Raw genomic sequence first — 12,481 nt, 5'->3', positions numbered from 1 at the left:
TGTAACACCCTCTCAGACCATCACCGAGACTGGTTTTTAGCCCCTTAACAGTCTACCCTCGCTCAGGGTAATGTCTTTGAGCGAGGGTCCAACACTACATTGTTACGGCTATTTGGCTCCACAGTGAAGATATTCATCGTCAAACCAAACGATTGAAACGTGAGTACAAGAATAGAGGAATTTCAGATGCACCTTCGTTCCTGGCTATTGTGGCGCCACTGAGAAACTCCTGCTATTGTAGTCGATACGCCTTCATCCTTAGGTCCTCCCTGACCAGTGACCACCCTACTCATGGTTTCTTCATACACACCAGCCTCATGAGCCATCTTTCTCATGAAGCGCTTCTTTTTGCGGTTGATCTTCGATCTCGTTGCCTCGATCAAACTGAGTGTCCTCATGGACCTCGGGCAACCACTCTTGGACCATTCATCGGCACACCTGGTCTCCTTGTGCCGCTTGATCTTGTAGTTGGCCGCATTGAGGTCTTTCAGGGCCTTGGTAATAGCCCTACAACTCTTCCTTTCCAAATGAACCGAAATGATAGCGTGTGCAGGATGTTGTCGTTAGAGGCTCAAAAACACGTTTCGAAATAAGTTTATTTTCCAACAAACAAAGATGGAGATGGTATTAATTGTATGCAAGAAATATAATTAAAAATAATAACTCAGTCGGCGAGAAATATTAAGTTGAAGTTGCTATCCTAAGAATTATAGGTGACTCTGGCCTGTACATTAAGTATCTGTGTATGTGAAATAGATACAAAAAATCCCAGAAAAGTTAGTAACAGTAACTTAATTAAGCACAGTATGAAATAAGTTAAAAAAAAAATTATGAGCTTAGTTAGTTTTAAGCCTAGAACAGATTGATTTTTTTCAAAGCTTATTTCTTATGGCATAATTTATTTTGACTAATAAGGTCGGTCTAGGAACGAATTAACCTCGCATATTAAGGTATTACCTTAATTATATAGGACTCTTGCTAGTATAGGGGTTCGATCTGAAAATGCATGACCTTTTTAAGTGGATCAAACTAATTTGGTCCCTCTAAGAAGAAGTTCAGTCTGGACCTGCCTCAAAGAAAAATTCGTTCTCGATCGGTCTCATTTAAAATTCGGTCTAGACCAAGTTTATAAATGATTTGTCGATGATGCAATTGTGAACACTGTCACATTAACGTCATATAAAGTTAAATGTGTTGAATAAATAATATTTGCATAACTTGTAAATCAGGAGTGGGGAGAAAATCGGCTCATAGATTGAGACCTAAAACAAATTGATATATATTTTGGGAACAAAAAATCGGTCCATGATTATACAAAAATAAAATTTTGGTAAGAGTTCAGTCCTAATAAAATTTATGAGTCCAAGTACCGGTCCTTATCGATCTTTTATGGTAACTACAACTACTTTTTATTAGAAATTTTTTATGGATAGGATGACAAAATTTGAATTGAAAAGAAAAGAAGGAAAATTATGCAGCAATAGAATTTAATGAAAATATTCTCCTGCAGACCGTCTGCAGGATAATATGGGGGGATTTTTGGGATTTTTTGTTGAAAAAAATTCAAAAATCAAAACTTTCTAGAAAAAAAAATCAAAAATCTACAGGTTACAACAAAAATTAATTTTTCAGGAAAATTTCAAAAATTAGATTTCAAATATTAAATTTTTCGGGAAAAAAGACCAAAATCCAAAGTTGTTCACAAAGGAGTAAATTTTTTGGAAAAAAATTTCAAAAATTAAATTTTAAATATATACAAAAATTGAGAGAGTTACTTACCAAAGTTTCAGCTATTTTAGACCTACATCTATTATGTAAAATAAATAAAGACTTGTTGTGATAAAATTTGAGGCATCTAAGACTCGGACAACTCGGAGTCATTGAACCAAAAACAAAAAGTCAGGGTCGGAAGAAGGGGGTCAATTTAAAAGGAGAGTAAATCGAAAAATATATAAAAAACTCAGTAAAATGTCGTTATTAGGTCGGAAACTTTTCAGACCACCCTTGTATACTTACTCAAAACAATGAGGACTCTCAGCTGTTTACAACAAAATAAACACTTACCAAATGATAAATTATGGTTGTTATTTCAAAATAACAATAATAAAATGTTATTCAATTTACATACAAACAAAGGTTCCAATATGATACAGTTATGTTTACATGTCATATCAATATAGGTAACAACCATATTTATATTTGTTTACTTAGACTTTGAAAAGAGGGGAGGGCGGTAGAAAGAAGAGAGAGGGAGTGAGTGAGTGAGAAGGATTGAACACTTTATACTTGAGATGAAAAATGTATTTATCCAAACACATTTAGGTAGGTTCATATTGAGGTAGGTGAATATATGTAGAAATGTGATTAATGGATATACAATGTACATACATAAACTAGAAGGAATTCATTTTGGCTTTGAAAATATTGTTAAACAATGTACGGGTACATAATATTACAGGGTGTGCAAGCTATTTGTTGCGAACAAAACGATTATTTTTTAAACGCAATTTTCTCTCCCCAACTAGTTATAAGATTAAAAAATAAAAGTATATTCTAAAAACTTGATGGATTCTGACTTATTTTATTCAATAAAATCCCATCCAGCCTCAATTAGAGGCACTATATGTGGAAAAAGTTCATACAGGCCTTCGCCATTTAGTTCCTAGAATTCCTTCTTGATTCGACTGATAAGTTCGTCCTTGGAGTTGCAGGGGGTTTGGTTGGTTTGTCGTTCGATCGTGCCAAACACAAAAAAATCCATCGGATTCAGATCCGGCGAGTTTAGAGGACCAAAATTCCGGAGAGATTAAATATTCAAAATTGTCATTTTAGCTTAAAACTTTTTTCTTGGTTTTTTGTCAAGACCTGACCCTTCCTTATCTTGTATGAGTAGTAACGAAGGTTTCCGTGAATGTAGAGCCATATCAGATACTCTGACCTGCCAACTTCTCAAGCAATTACCCTGATAAACTTTTCTGAGTTCTTATTGAAGATTTGTTGGATTCTGGCCAGGAATTAGACCATGTGGACCATGTTACACTTTCAGTGTGGTTACTATGCTTCTATCCAAGTAAAGGAACAAACTGAATTACCAAACGGGGAGATCTACGTCTTCTTATTAGTGAGTTTCCACCTCATCCAACTAATATCCCTACATCAAGTACACACATCCCATTAGTAGGAATTGTGAAAGCCTAAAGTTAATTTATTTTTTCAAACATGTATTTGGTGTTTAATTCATAAATTTGTTGTTTTAATTCAGGAAGAAAAGCTTGTATTTGTTTATGGAGGGGCGCTACAAGATTATATTGAAGCCAAAGGGACACCAGCTTCAATAAGTTTGACAACCCCTGGTCGAAACATTAAGAAAATTGCATTGACCATTGTCAATATATATTTCTCGATCCCTCCTTGTCCCAAGCAACATCAGGTAACCCTTTGCTAGTATGAATAGGTATAAAATATATATTTCATCTTCTTAAAATAGTTGCAAAAACTACCTTTCTAATTCGTATATCATTGATATTAAAATATAGTTAATTAGTCCCAAGTTCATTCAATATGGCACTCAATCTATTGCAATTATTTTTAATAATCATTATAACATTTTCATTCCGTGATGATAAAAATTATATTGATAGTAACAGTCAGTTGATGTTCTACGTCAATTATTATTTTAATTAATATGTTCTTTATTATTTAGATTTGTTTTTCTTTATTTTTATATGAAGACTTTGAACTATATGTACTTGATGTTACTTTTTAAGTATTGCTAGTGGCTATTTTATATTTAGGTGCTGTACAAGTTGCAGCTTCTATAATGGAGATGCAAAGTTGCAACCAAAAAAGAAAAGAATTATTTAAATTACTTGTCAAGAGGATAATGCTATAATTGAATATTTTATAGATAATCAACAACTTTTTGCTGTAATAGTTAAGGTTATATTGGTCCTAAATATGGGAAATTTGGGATAAAAATTAATATAGATTGAGTGACGATGACGTCTCTGGCTGATATCCATGATGACAATATTTAGCAAGATTGTTCTATGGGACATATTTTACTTTGTTTTTGAACGCATCCTTAAAATTTAGGACGGACCGAACAGATATCAAAATTTTGGTACCAATACATACTAATTGATAACCATTCTGTGGCACATTTTGAGATCATTAAAGGTCCATAATTACAATAGTGAATCCATAGTGTTCAGCTTTTCTTGATAGCTTTCGAGTCCAATGCAAGTCGTGAGTATTTAATAAAGAGATCAAGTAGAGTTGCAAGTCTCCCAAATACGGACTCGTGTTCAAGTAGAGTTGCAAATCTTGAGTCAAAGTTCCCATATCTTATTTTGTCGCACATTAGATAGTCAAAGAGTCCATAGTTAGTAATGATAGTATAAATTAATATTTGGTATTTAAAATGGCAAATGATGTAACTAATTACAGAGTAAATAGTAAATTGAATTATAACTTGTATACCTACATCGTGCGGACGTTGTTTAATAAAAAGCTTTTAGCGTATGCGCTGGTAAGACTTTATTTTGGTGGCTAGCAAGAAGTGTTGGATGTCAGTTAAAAAAAATGTCATAGATCAACAAAGTATTTATTCCACAATTGCCGGACGAGACAATGTTGAGATTGCGAACTTCTTAAGCCAGGACAGGTAAAGCCTTAGTGTTGGTTGTTAAATAGAGATCGCACCCAATTTAACTTTACAAAAGTGGTTTTTGTGAATTCTTTATTTTGTTTATGGTCATGTCCGAAAAATTTGAGTTTGAAATCCTTAACAAAAATGATTCCCCTCAAATCAATACATAAGTTGAATTAAAATAGATACAAACACCGGCGCTAAAATGTATTTCCAAATAGTGACGTTATCAAAGGCGTCCTGAGAACTTGTTTTGGGTATGGGAAGCACTTTTTACAATTTTGAAACGATGTTCTGTTGTTTTTTTAAACTATAAAATGACAAATTTGACACTTTTTTTTTATTTAGAAGAGATAAAAACTTTTTTTTAATGTTTCTTGAATTAGTCAGATGCAGTTGCACATTATAATATTACAATTACTCCATCTGAGCTAGGAATTATCCTTAAAGTCCATGCATATAATGTATATTATCTTCTCTAAGATCAAGCAAGTATCGAACCTACATACACTAAACTCAAGAGAATAATTTTTCTCGAGCGCACTGTCCATTGAACTACGGATCTTCATCTTTTTTTAGATGATTCGAGATTAAATTTTTTTTTTTGAAAAGACCAAATTTGAACAAATAACTATTTATAATTTTTTAAAGGGGATATAATTTTATGGTACTTTTTTTTATCTTTATTCATATCATATATGTCAATATATACAAAATATAAAATCATAAATTATGAAATTGCGTGGAAGAATTGTGTTGTATTAACATAAATAAGGGTTTTAGCTTGAAAATTGGAACGAATTCGAACGAATAAATATTTACAATTTTTAAAGGGGAAATTGAATTTTTTGGAGACCAATAGTTTAGCCTTAAAATATTTTGACAGAGGACATTTTGTCTCAGGACATTTCGCCTTAAAGCCAATTTGCCATACGGATATTTAGTCTTAAAATATAAATAAATGAGCTTTGTACACTTCTTCCGTACGAATCGTTGTCCTGGGTTTTTTTATTATCCTAATTTTATATCTGGTTCGAACTCATTATAGAGTGAAATTTCGATAGTTTGTATCTATTGAAATTTTGGGCTTAACTCTATCATTATTTATATTTTAATGTGAAATATTCATGAGGAAAAAAGGCTTTAAGGAAAAATGTCCTGAGGCCAAATTTTTTTAGGCAATAATTCCTATTATCGTTTTTCTCCCCCAATCAATTATGACATTTAAATCTTTTTTATACAAAACGGTATTTTTATATTGTGATAACCATAATAATGGAGCAATAATAACGTTACCACGTTTATGATCATTTGCACTCACTGGACTACTGAGAAGAACAAATATGAATGGATATTGCATATACATTATACATACAAACATAAGCAACCAGAAGGATGCTGTAAATTAAAAACAATATTAAAATTGATTAATTAAATTATATAGTAGATATAACACATCCATGAAACTCATTAAGACTCATGAGTTATTAAAAGGGAAAAAGTTATTCTTTTAAAAAAAAAAGAACTTTCAAAAAGATACAAAATTGCTATGACATAGCATTTTTTGATTTATAAAGATAAAATACATTGAGTTACGATATGATGAAGTACTTGACGTTGTAAAAAAAATATAAACATAGTTGACCTAATCATTCTGATTGTAATAGTTCTAAATGTTAAAAAACATATATATTCAGAAAATTGCGCTACCTACGTGCACATTTTTATCTGTAGTATTTAAATCGAGTTGAATGCATCTCTATAAATTTATTGTATATGTTTATTATATATCACAAATTTACAATTGTTTCAAATTTTTTTGTATCAAAATATTAACTTTGTGACCAAGCGGATAAAAACTCATTTTATTGGCTTATACAATGAAATAAAAAAAGGATAACACAAATTACCATTAAATTGTTTTGTTTTTTTAAAATAGATCCATACCTTCAAAAACATTTAAAATACAGCGATTTAAAAATAGGGTAGGTGGCGTCGAATCCAAAACTTTAAATGCCTCTAAATCCTGAACAAGATGACAAAAAAGCTGAAATTTGAGATTTTTGAGTTTTTAACTAATATTGAAACATGTGCCAAATCGATAATGGTACTGTTAAAAGTGTCCTTTTTTTTATTGATTTCAATTGGCACTTCAGATATTTCTATTTTTTTAAACATTAACTATAATGTTAATAATTTATTAGTATATTAATTTAAAGATTTCAATAAGTTAATAATGTATTTTTAAACAGATTATTTTCTAAAGTATATTAATATTTATTTTAAATTTAAATATAATTTTATTTAGTTTTTCGAAATATTAATGATAGATTTGGGAGATTATTCTAACTATATTTCAATTCAAGAATCAATAATAATTATTGATTCTTAAATTGATCAAGATTTGTGAGTATGCTTTGAACTTTGGTATCTTGAACTCTGTTATTTTCGTGTTTTCCCAAATGATATAATTTTATCCCCGCATATTATTTTGATATAGATTTAATTAGTATGAATTTATGGTGTGATTCATGAGATGAATCGAATACATGATCATTAATAGATTAAAAGCCCTAATTATTTTTCTTGTAACCTATATATTGCGAGAGTTGTCGCTCTAGAAGTTCAACATTAGAGAACACCAGTTGGTCAATATATGTATATCTCTTATTTAAATAATATACGCGTATACGTTGTAATGTAATGACCAATGATATACAAATTATGTCTTTAATTTGGTAAAATTTGAGCTTATAGCGGACAATGCCATTTTCGATTGTTTTGCTCATCATCTATCTTTCTTCTCTCGTCTGTTGTCAGCACACCAATAAATAAATATACTTTGATATTGTTCAATATCATCACTCTATAGTTTTGACATAATCAACTGCATACATAATAGTGATGCCCAGCTTGATATTCAGCCAGCGGGTAGGGCTGTGTATTTTGAACCTGCATTTTGAACAGGAAGCGGTTCATTCATCATTTAGTCTTTTGACCCTTTAAATATAATATTTCATACTAGTAAAGTTTCCCCACTCAAGATATCTTAGGTCTCACACAATATGCAAGAAACTGTGTATTAAACATGCACATTTTGCTTTAATAATATAAAAGCTACTTACTCAATACTTAAACATTTTTTCCACAAGAATAAAAAAATTAAATAATTTGATGAGCCAAGAAGTACTTTATCTTGTTGCTAAACCACATCTGAAGTCACATTCATTTTTTTTTTTAAATGGAATGTAAAAGTTTTTTGTTTTTTTCTTCTTCTTTTCTTGATATGAGTTGAACCAAATGCCTGAGAGATTTAAGTTATTTTATACAGTGCTCCTTGTATACTATACTCCCTTTTTTTTCTTTATACTGTACTGATATTTGAATCACTCAATTCATTCAAAAATTTTCAACTTACTCATTACTCAATTTTTATATCATGGTCACATTATGAATCCCCAAATTTATTTAACGTAATATCCTTTTAGATTGAAGGAAGCAAGAGTTGATGTTAAAATAAATAAAAACCTAGGATTGCAACTTTGATAGAAATATATTTTACCTGGTGATGAGTATGTACATGTTATATCACAATATTAGCACTTCAAGCTCAAATATATATTTGTCTTTAAGTAACAGTTTTTAAGTGTTTGGGTCGAAAATGTTTAATTAAATTTAATATTAACATCATATTTAATACATGCAATAATGGATGTTTAAGCTTATAAGATGACTTTTATATGATATAAAGAGTAATTTTTTATAAATAACAAGTTATGAAAATATAAACAGGTATTCCGACTCATGTTTTAGACGATAATTATTAGAATTCAATTTTGCAATAAACAAACATTAAAACTTTAAATTATAAACAAGAAAAAATAAGTTATATTTTTAAACTGTAAGTTTATTTAAAGTAAATAATAATTACCACAATTTTTTTTTTTTTTTTTTTTTCATTTTTCCAGGCCGAAATCGGTATGCGGTCATCATGTACCACAGAGAACCTAACACGATCCCCAAGTGCAACAACGGCAGCAACCACGAACGGAGGCTCAGGAGGGCCCACCACTTCTAACTCGGGGCCCATGGATGACGACCTTGTACTAGACTACACTGAAGGGGACATGATGCTAGGAGGCCGCAGCGGCTCAACAAGCACTTCCAATGGGAATAACAATAACAGCATAAATAACGGAATTCATAGATTTTGACGGGAACTCAACGTCCCAGAGACTCCGCCGACTCAACCACTTCCTCCTCCTATAGCCTCTGTCCTTCATCAGTCAGCCTCCTCTTCATCATCTTACGCAGCTGTTTTTATAATTAGATGAACGTGTCATCATAAATTACTCCTATACCTACCTATATATACAAGTCAAATCATTTAAGATGACGCGAACTTTTGTTACTACGAACTACACGACCTGTAAAAAGTGTGTATATTTTCCAATTTACTTTGTAACCTGCACTCGGCCAGGGGCGTCCGCGGAGAGAGGGCTGGAGGGGATATAGCCCCCCCAAATTAAGGATTTTTTTGTTTTTTACTAGAAAATTTAATATTATAATTTTATTTTTTTTTCAAAAAATTAAATATTTGAAATTTTTTCCGAATAGCTATCGAGTATTCAAATTTTTCTCCCAAAAATATAAAATTTGAAATTCAATTTCAAAAAAAAAAATTCAATTTTTTTTCCGAAATATTTTATTTTGGATATGTTTCAACAAAATTTCAAAAAATTAAGCCCCTGAAATATAATCCTTCGAACGCCCTTATTGCCATACAGTGTAATAACTATTTAAGTAACAAATCAGCAGTGTATTAGTCAAGTAGCTAGAGCTCATAGCATGATCTATGAATATGTATAAGCAATTAGTCTTAACTCTAATGTCACTTGAAGTTAAGAATTGTCTCTTTTTTTTAAATTATTATTACAAATATTATTATTCATTATAGTATGGATTAACAGTCATTTATAATATAATTGTTATAATTCTGCTTAATTTCATTTAATACTACTTACAAGAAATGTATACAATAAAAATATATTAAATTTATATGGCGAATATGTGAATATTGGATTTTAGATAATAAATAATTTTTCTTTCTTTTTATAATAAAACTAAATCTCATTTCATAATTGTATTTACTATGTAGTCCTTAGAAACCTGGAAGAGTGACTTTAAATTATGATTTCAACCTTTCACAAGAGTAAATCAAATAATTTTCTTTGATCTTAAAGTTAAAATGATTGCGACGTGACATTAAAAACAATTCACATAAATTAATTATCGTTAATTATACATCCATTAATGGATTAAAGCCAAAAGGCATTGTCCAATTTTATGTACATAGGTTATTTCCTCAATTCATAGCATGTTTATTGAATTTATCTCTGGAAATAGGTAGCTAGCAAAAAGGCTTATTGATCGAGTCACCATTGGTATTTTCTTTACATTTTACATAAACATTCAACGATTTTTTTTGTAAAATTTATTGAACGGACTAAAAAAGATCTATAGGAAATTGTTTTACTTATAAGCAAGGTTGTACCCTGATTGGTATAGCGGTTCCAGTTCTTAAACCACTTGAACCAGAACCTACAAAGTTGAACTGAGACTGCAATATATTGTTTATCGGTCTGGGTTCTTGTGTTTTTGTTCCTAAATAGAATATATAAAGAAAATACAATATACCTATATTATAAAAAATAAATTAGTTTTTTATTTTCTGGGTTTTTTTTATACAATTGCAGCGTTTTCCATTTCATTTTTTTACGTCGCGAGGGTGATACAGTTGTATCTGAGTTCCAAATAGCTAAAGTCTTCTTATAGATATGAAAAAGTGATTTCAGCCACCGGACCTGTTTAAATCTAATATCCTTTCCTGGGCTCGAATTTTCTAGCACGTCCCTTGTTTAGGACCGATAAAGCTGAAATTGTTTAATAAAAGAATCCAAGCTAGAACGATAAAACCACTTAACCTGAACCGGGTACAACCTTGCTTATAAGTATGTTAAGTAGTTTTTTTACTCTATTCATTAGGAATAATTAATAGTTACCTTCTTTGAATTCGAATTACATTTATTATAATCTGGATATTGTAGATACATACTTATTAATGAAAATGATTCAATGATGTATGAGAGAAAAAATGGCAAAGATGAGATAATTCCATTGCTGAGACAAGATGTTCTCAAGATTAAGTCATTGCATTCACTAGTCAAAAGGGGTATGCTCAAATAGTGAAGTCACATTTGCTTTTGAAAGATATTTAGTAATTACAATTTTAATGTTGAACAGCCTACTTCGAACTAAGGTTGTATTTGTCCAATTAAAGCTCCATAAATTAAAATAAGTCCTTGAAACCCGTTCAAAATTTGAATACGCCCTATAAAAAGTAATACGTTGACTAATATTATCGTTAAGTACTTTAATTTACTAAGTGAATACCTTTCATGCTCATGAATAGTTTCCCTAATTCTTAATTTAAGCCTAATTAAAGTATTTATAATAATTATAAAAATTGGTCAAGATTGCTTGATGATGATGTTATTTAGCGTTTGTAGCTCGAAAGCTTCGAATTGGTTTGGAACCCATGACATAACGAGGCTTTCAACCTACATAACTCTGTTTTGGGGGGTATTTGAAATAAAGATCTCAAAAGAGGAAGATTAAGATATACTAAACCTCAGTTGGTTAGAGCATATTTATTTAGAGCGATACAAGCAATGGGTCTTTGTGTTTTTGTGATGAATAATTTAAGAACAAGAACGATGACAGCCGGATAGCGAAAGCACTAACGAATGCGTTCTCCATAACTCGGTTTGAAGCTTATGCGGAGATATAGAAGAAGATGTGGGAGCCGGGGATGTCGGTAGCCTTTCGTGATAGAGTTACCCTCCGAGATTTCTGCACAAATCCAAGCTACTCCTAATATAGAGTCCATGCAAATGTCGGAAGGGGTTGGTGTCGCAAAAGAGTTTCTTGCAAATGCAAGAACGAGCGTGATGACGAGTGTAATCAGTATGGGCATGTTGCGAGAGGAGTGAAAACTCGTCAAGAAACCCCTAGAATGACAAAACCTAATCAGACGTGGAGTGGGACAATATGCTATAACTGGTGGACAGAGGGGCACACAGTACATCAAAGTCAAGTGTAGGGAAACACATGTGGGGCATTGCAAGGACTCTCGCAATTCAAGGTTTATGCGTATTAATACCCACCATAAAAAATTTAATTAATGGGAGGAAGGCGTTGGGGCTCCTCGATACAGGGTGCACCCAAACTATTCTCGGATCAAACCTTTCAAACGAAGAAAAGTACCCAGTGAAGTCAGTCCATGGGAGAGATAGTTTTTTGTAATGGATCAGCTCAAGTCCCAATTGAGTTGAACGTTGCTGAGACGAAGGTGGAGTATTTAGTCAGCTCAGAGATAATTCCAGGAGTAGACGTCCTAATTGGGATGGATGGACTTTAAGAACCCCGAATAGTAATGAACTGAGGAGCAGTAACTTTGAGTGCAGTGGTATTACATGTCAAAAAGTAAGCTTGAATATTATGGGGATGAACTTTTCTGGAGCATTCGATGGTAAAAAATGAATGTTCAAGTGGGATTGGAATGAAGAACCCAACTTTTACAGAATACAAGATGACAGAGGGCGTTAAGAAGGGTTTTTATGAAGAGAATACCCGGTGGCTATCAAACGGATGGCTGAACCCCTGCAGTTAAGGCAATAAAGCAATGATACAATTTCACAAAAGAAGAAGAACAAAGTAAGCCCCGTCCTTGATTTTAGATCATGGAATGACTATATGGAATGAAGTGGA

At 31.6% G+C, this 12,481-nt stretch overlaps 1 protein-coding gene across 1 annotated transcript in view; it reads left to right on the top strand.

Annotated features, from left to right (window-relative positions):
• Positions 1–9,774, top strand: part of LOC121120764 (uncharacterized) — a 143,024-nt gene extending 133,250 nt beyond the window's left edge. The window contains exon 4 of the mRNA XM_040715624.2: positions 8,620–9,774. Coding sequence (XP_040571558.1) covers positions 8,620–8,865 — 246 coding nt within the window. The 3' untranslated portion in view covers positions 8,866–9,774. The remainder of the gene's footprint in view (positions 1–8,619) is intronic.
• Positions 9,775–12,481: the final 2,707 nt, after the last annotated feature.

This window comes from Lepeophtheirus salmonis, chromosome 6 (genome assembly GCF_016086655.4).
Source record: "Lepeophtheirus salmonis chromosome 6, UVic_Lsal_1.4, whole genome shotgun sequence".
In the NCBI taxonomy this organism is placed as follows: domain Eukaryota; kingdom Metazoa; phylum Arthropoda; class Copepoda; order Siphonostomatoida; family Caligidae; genus Lepeophtheirus; species Lepeophtheirus salmonis.
The sequence above is the reverse complement of the archived record's forward strand: the minus strand, read 5'-3'. Positions and strand labels throughout refer to the sequence as shown.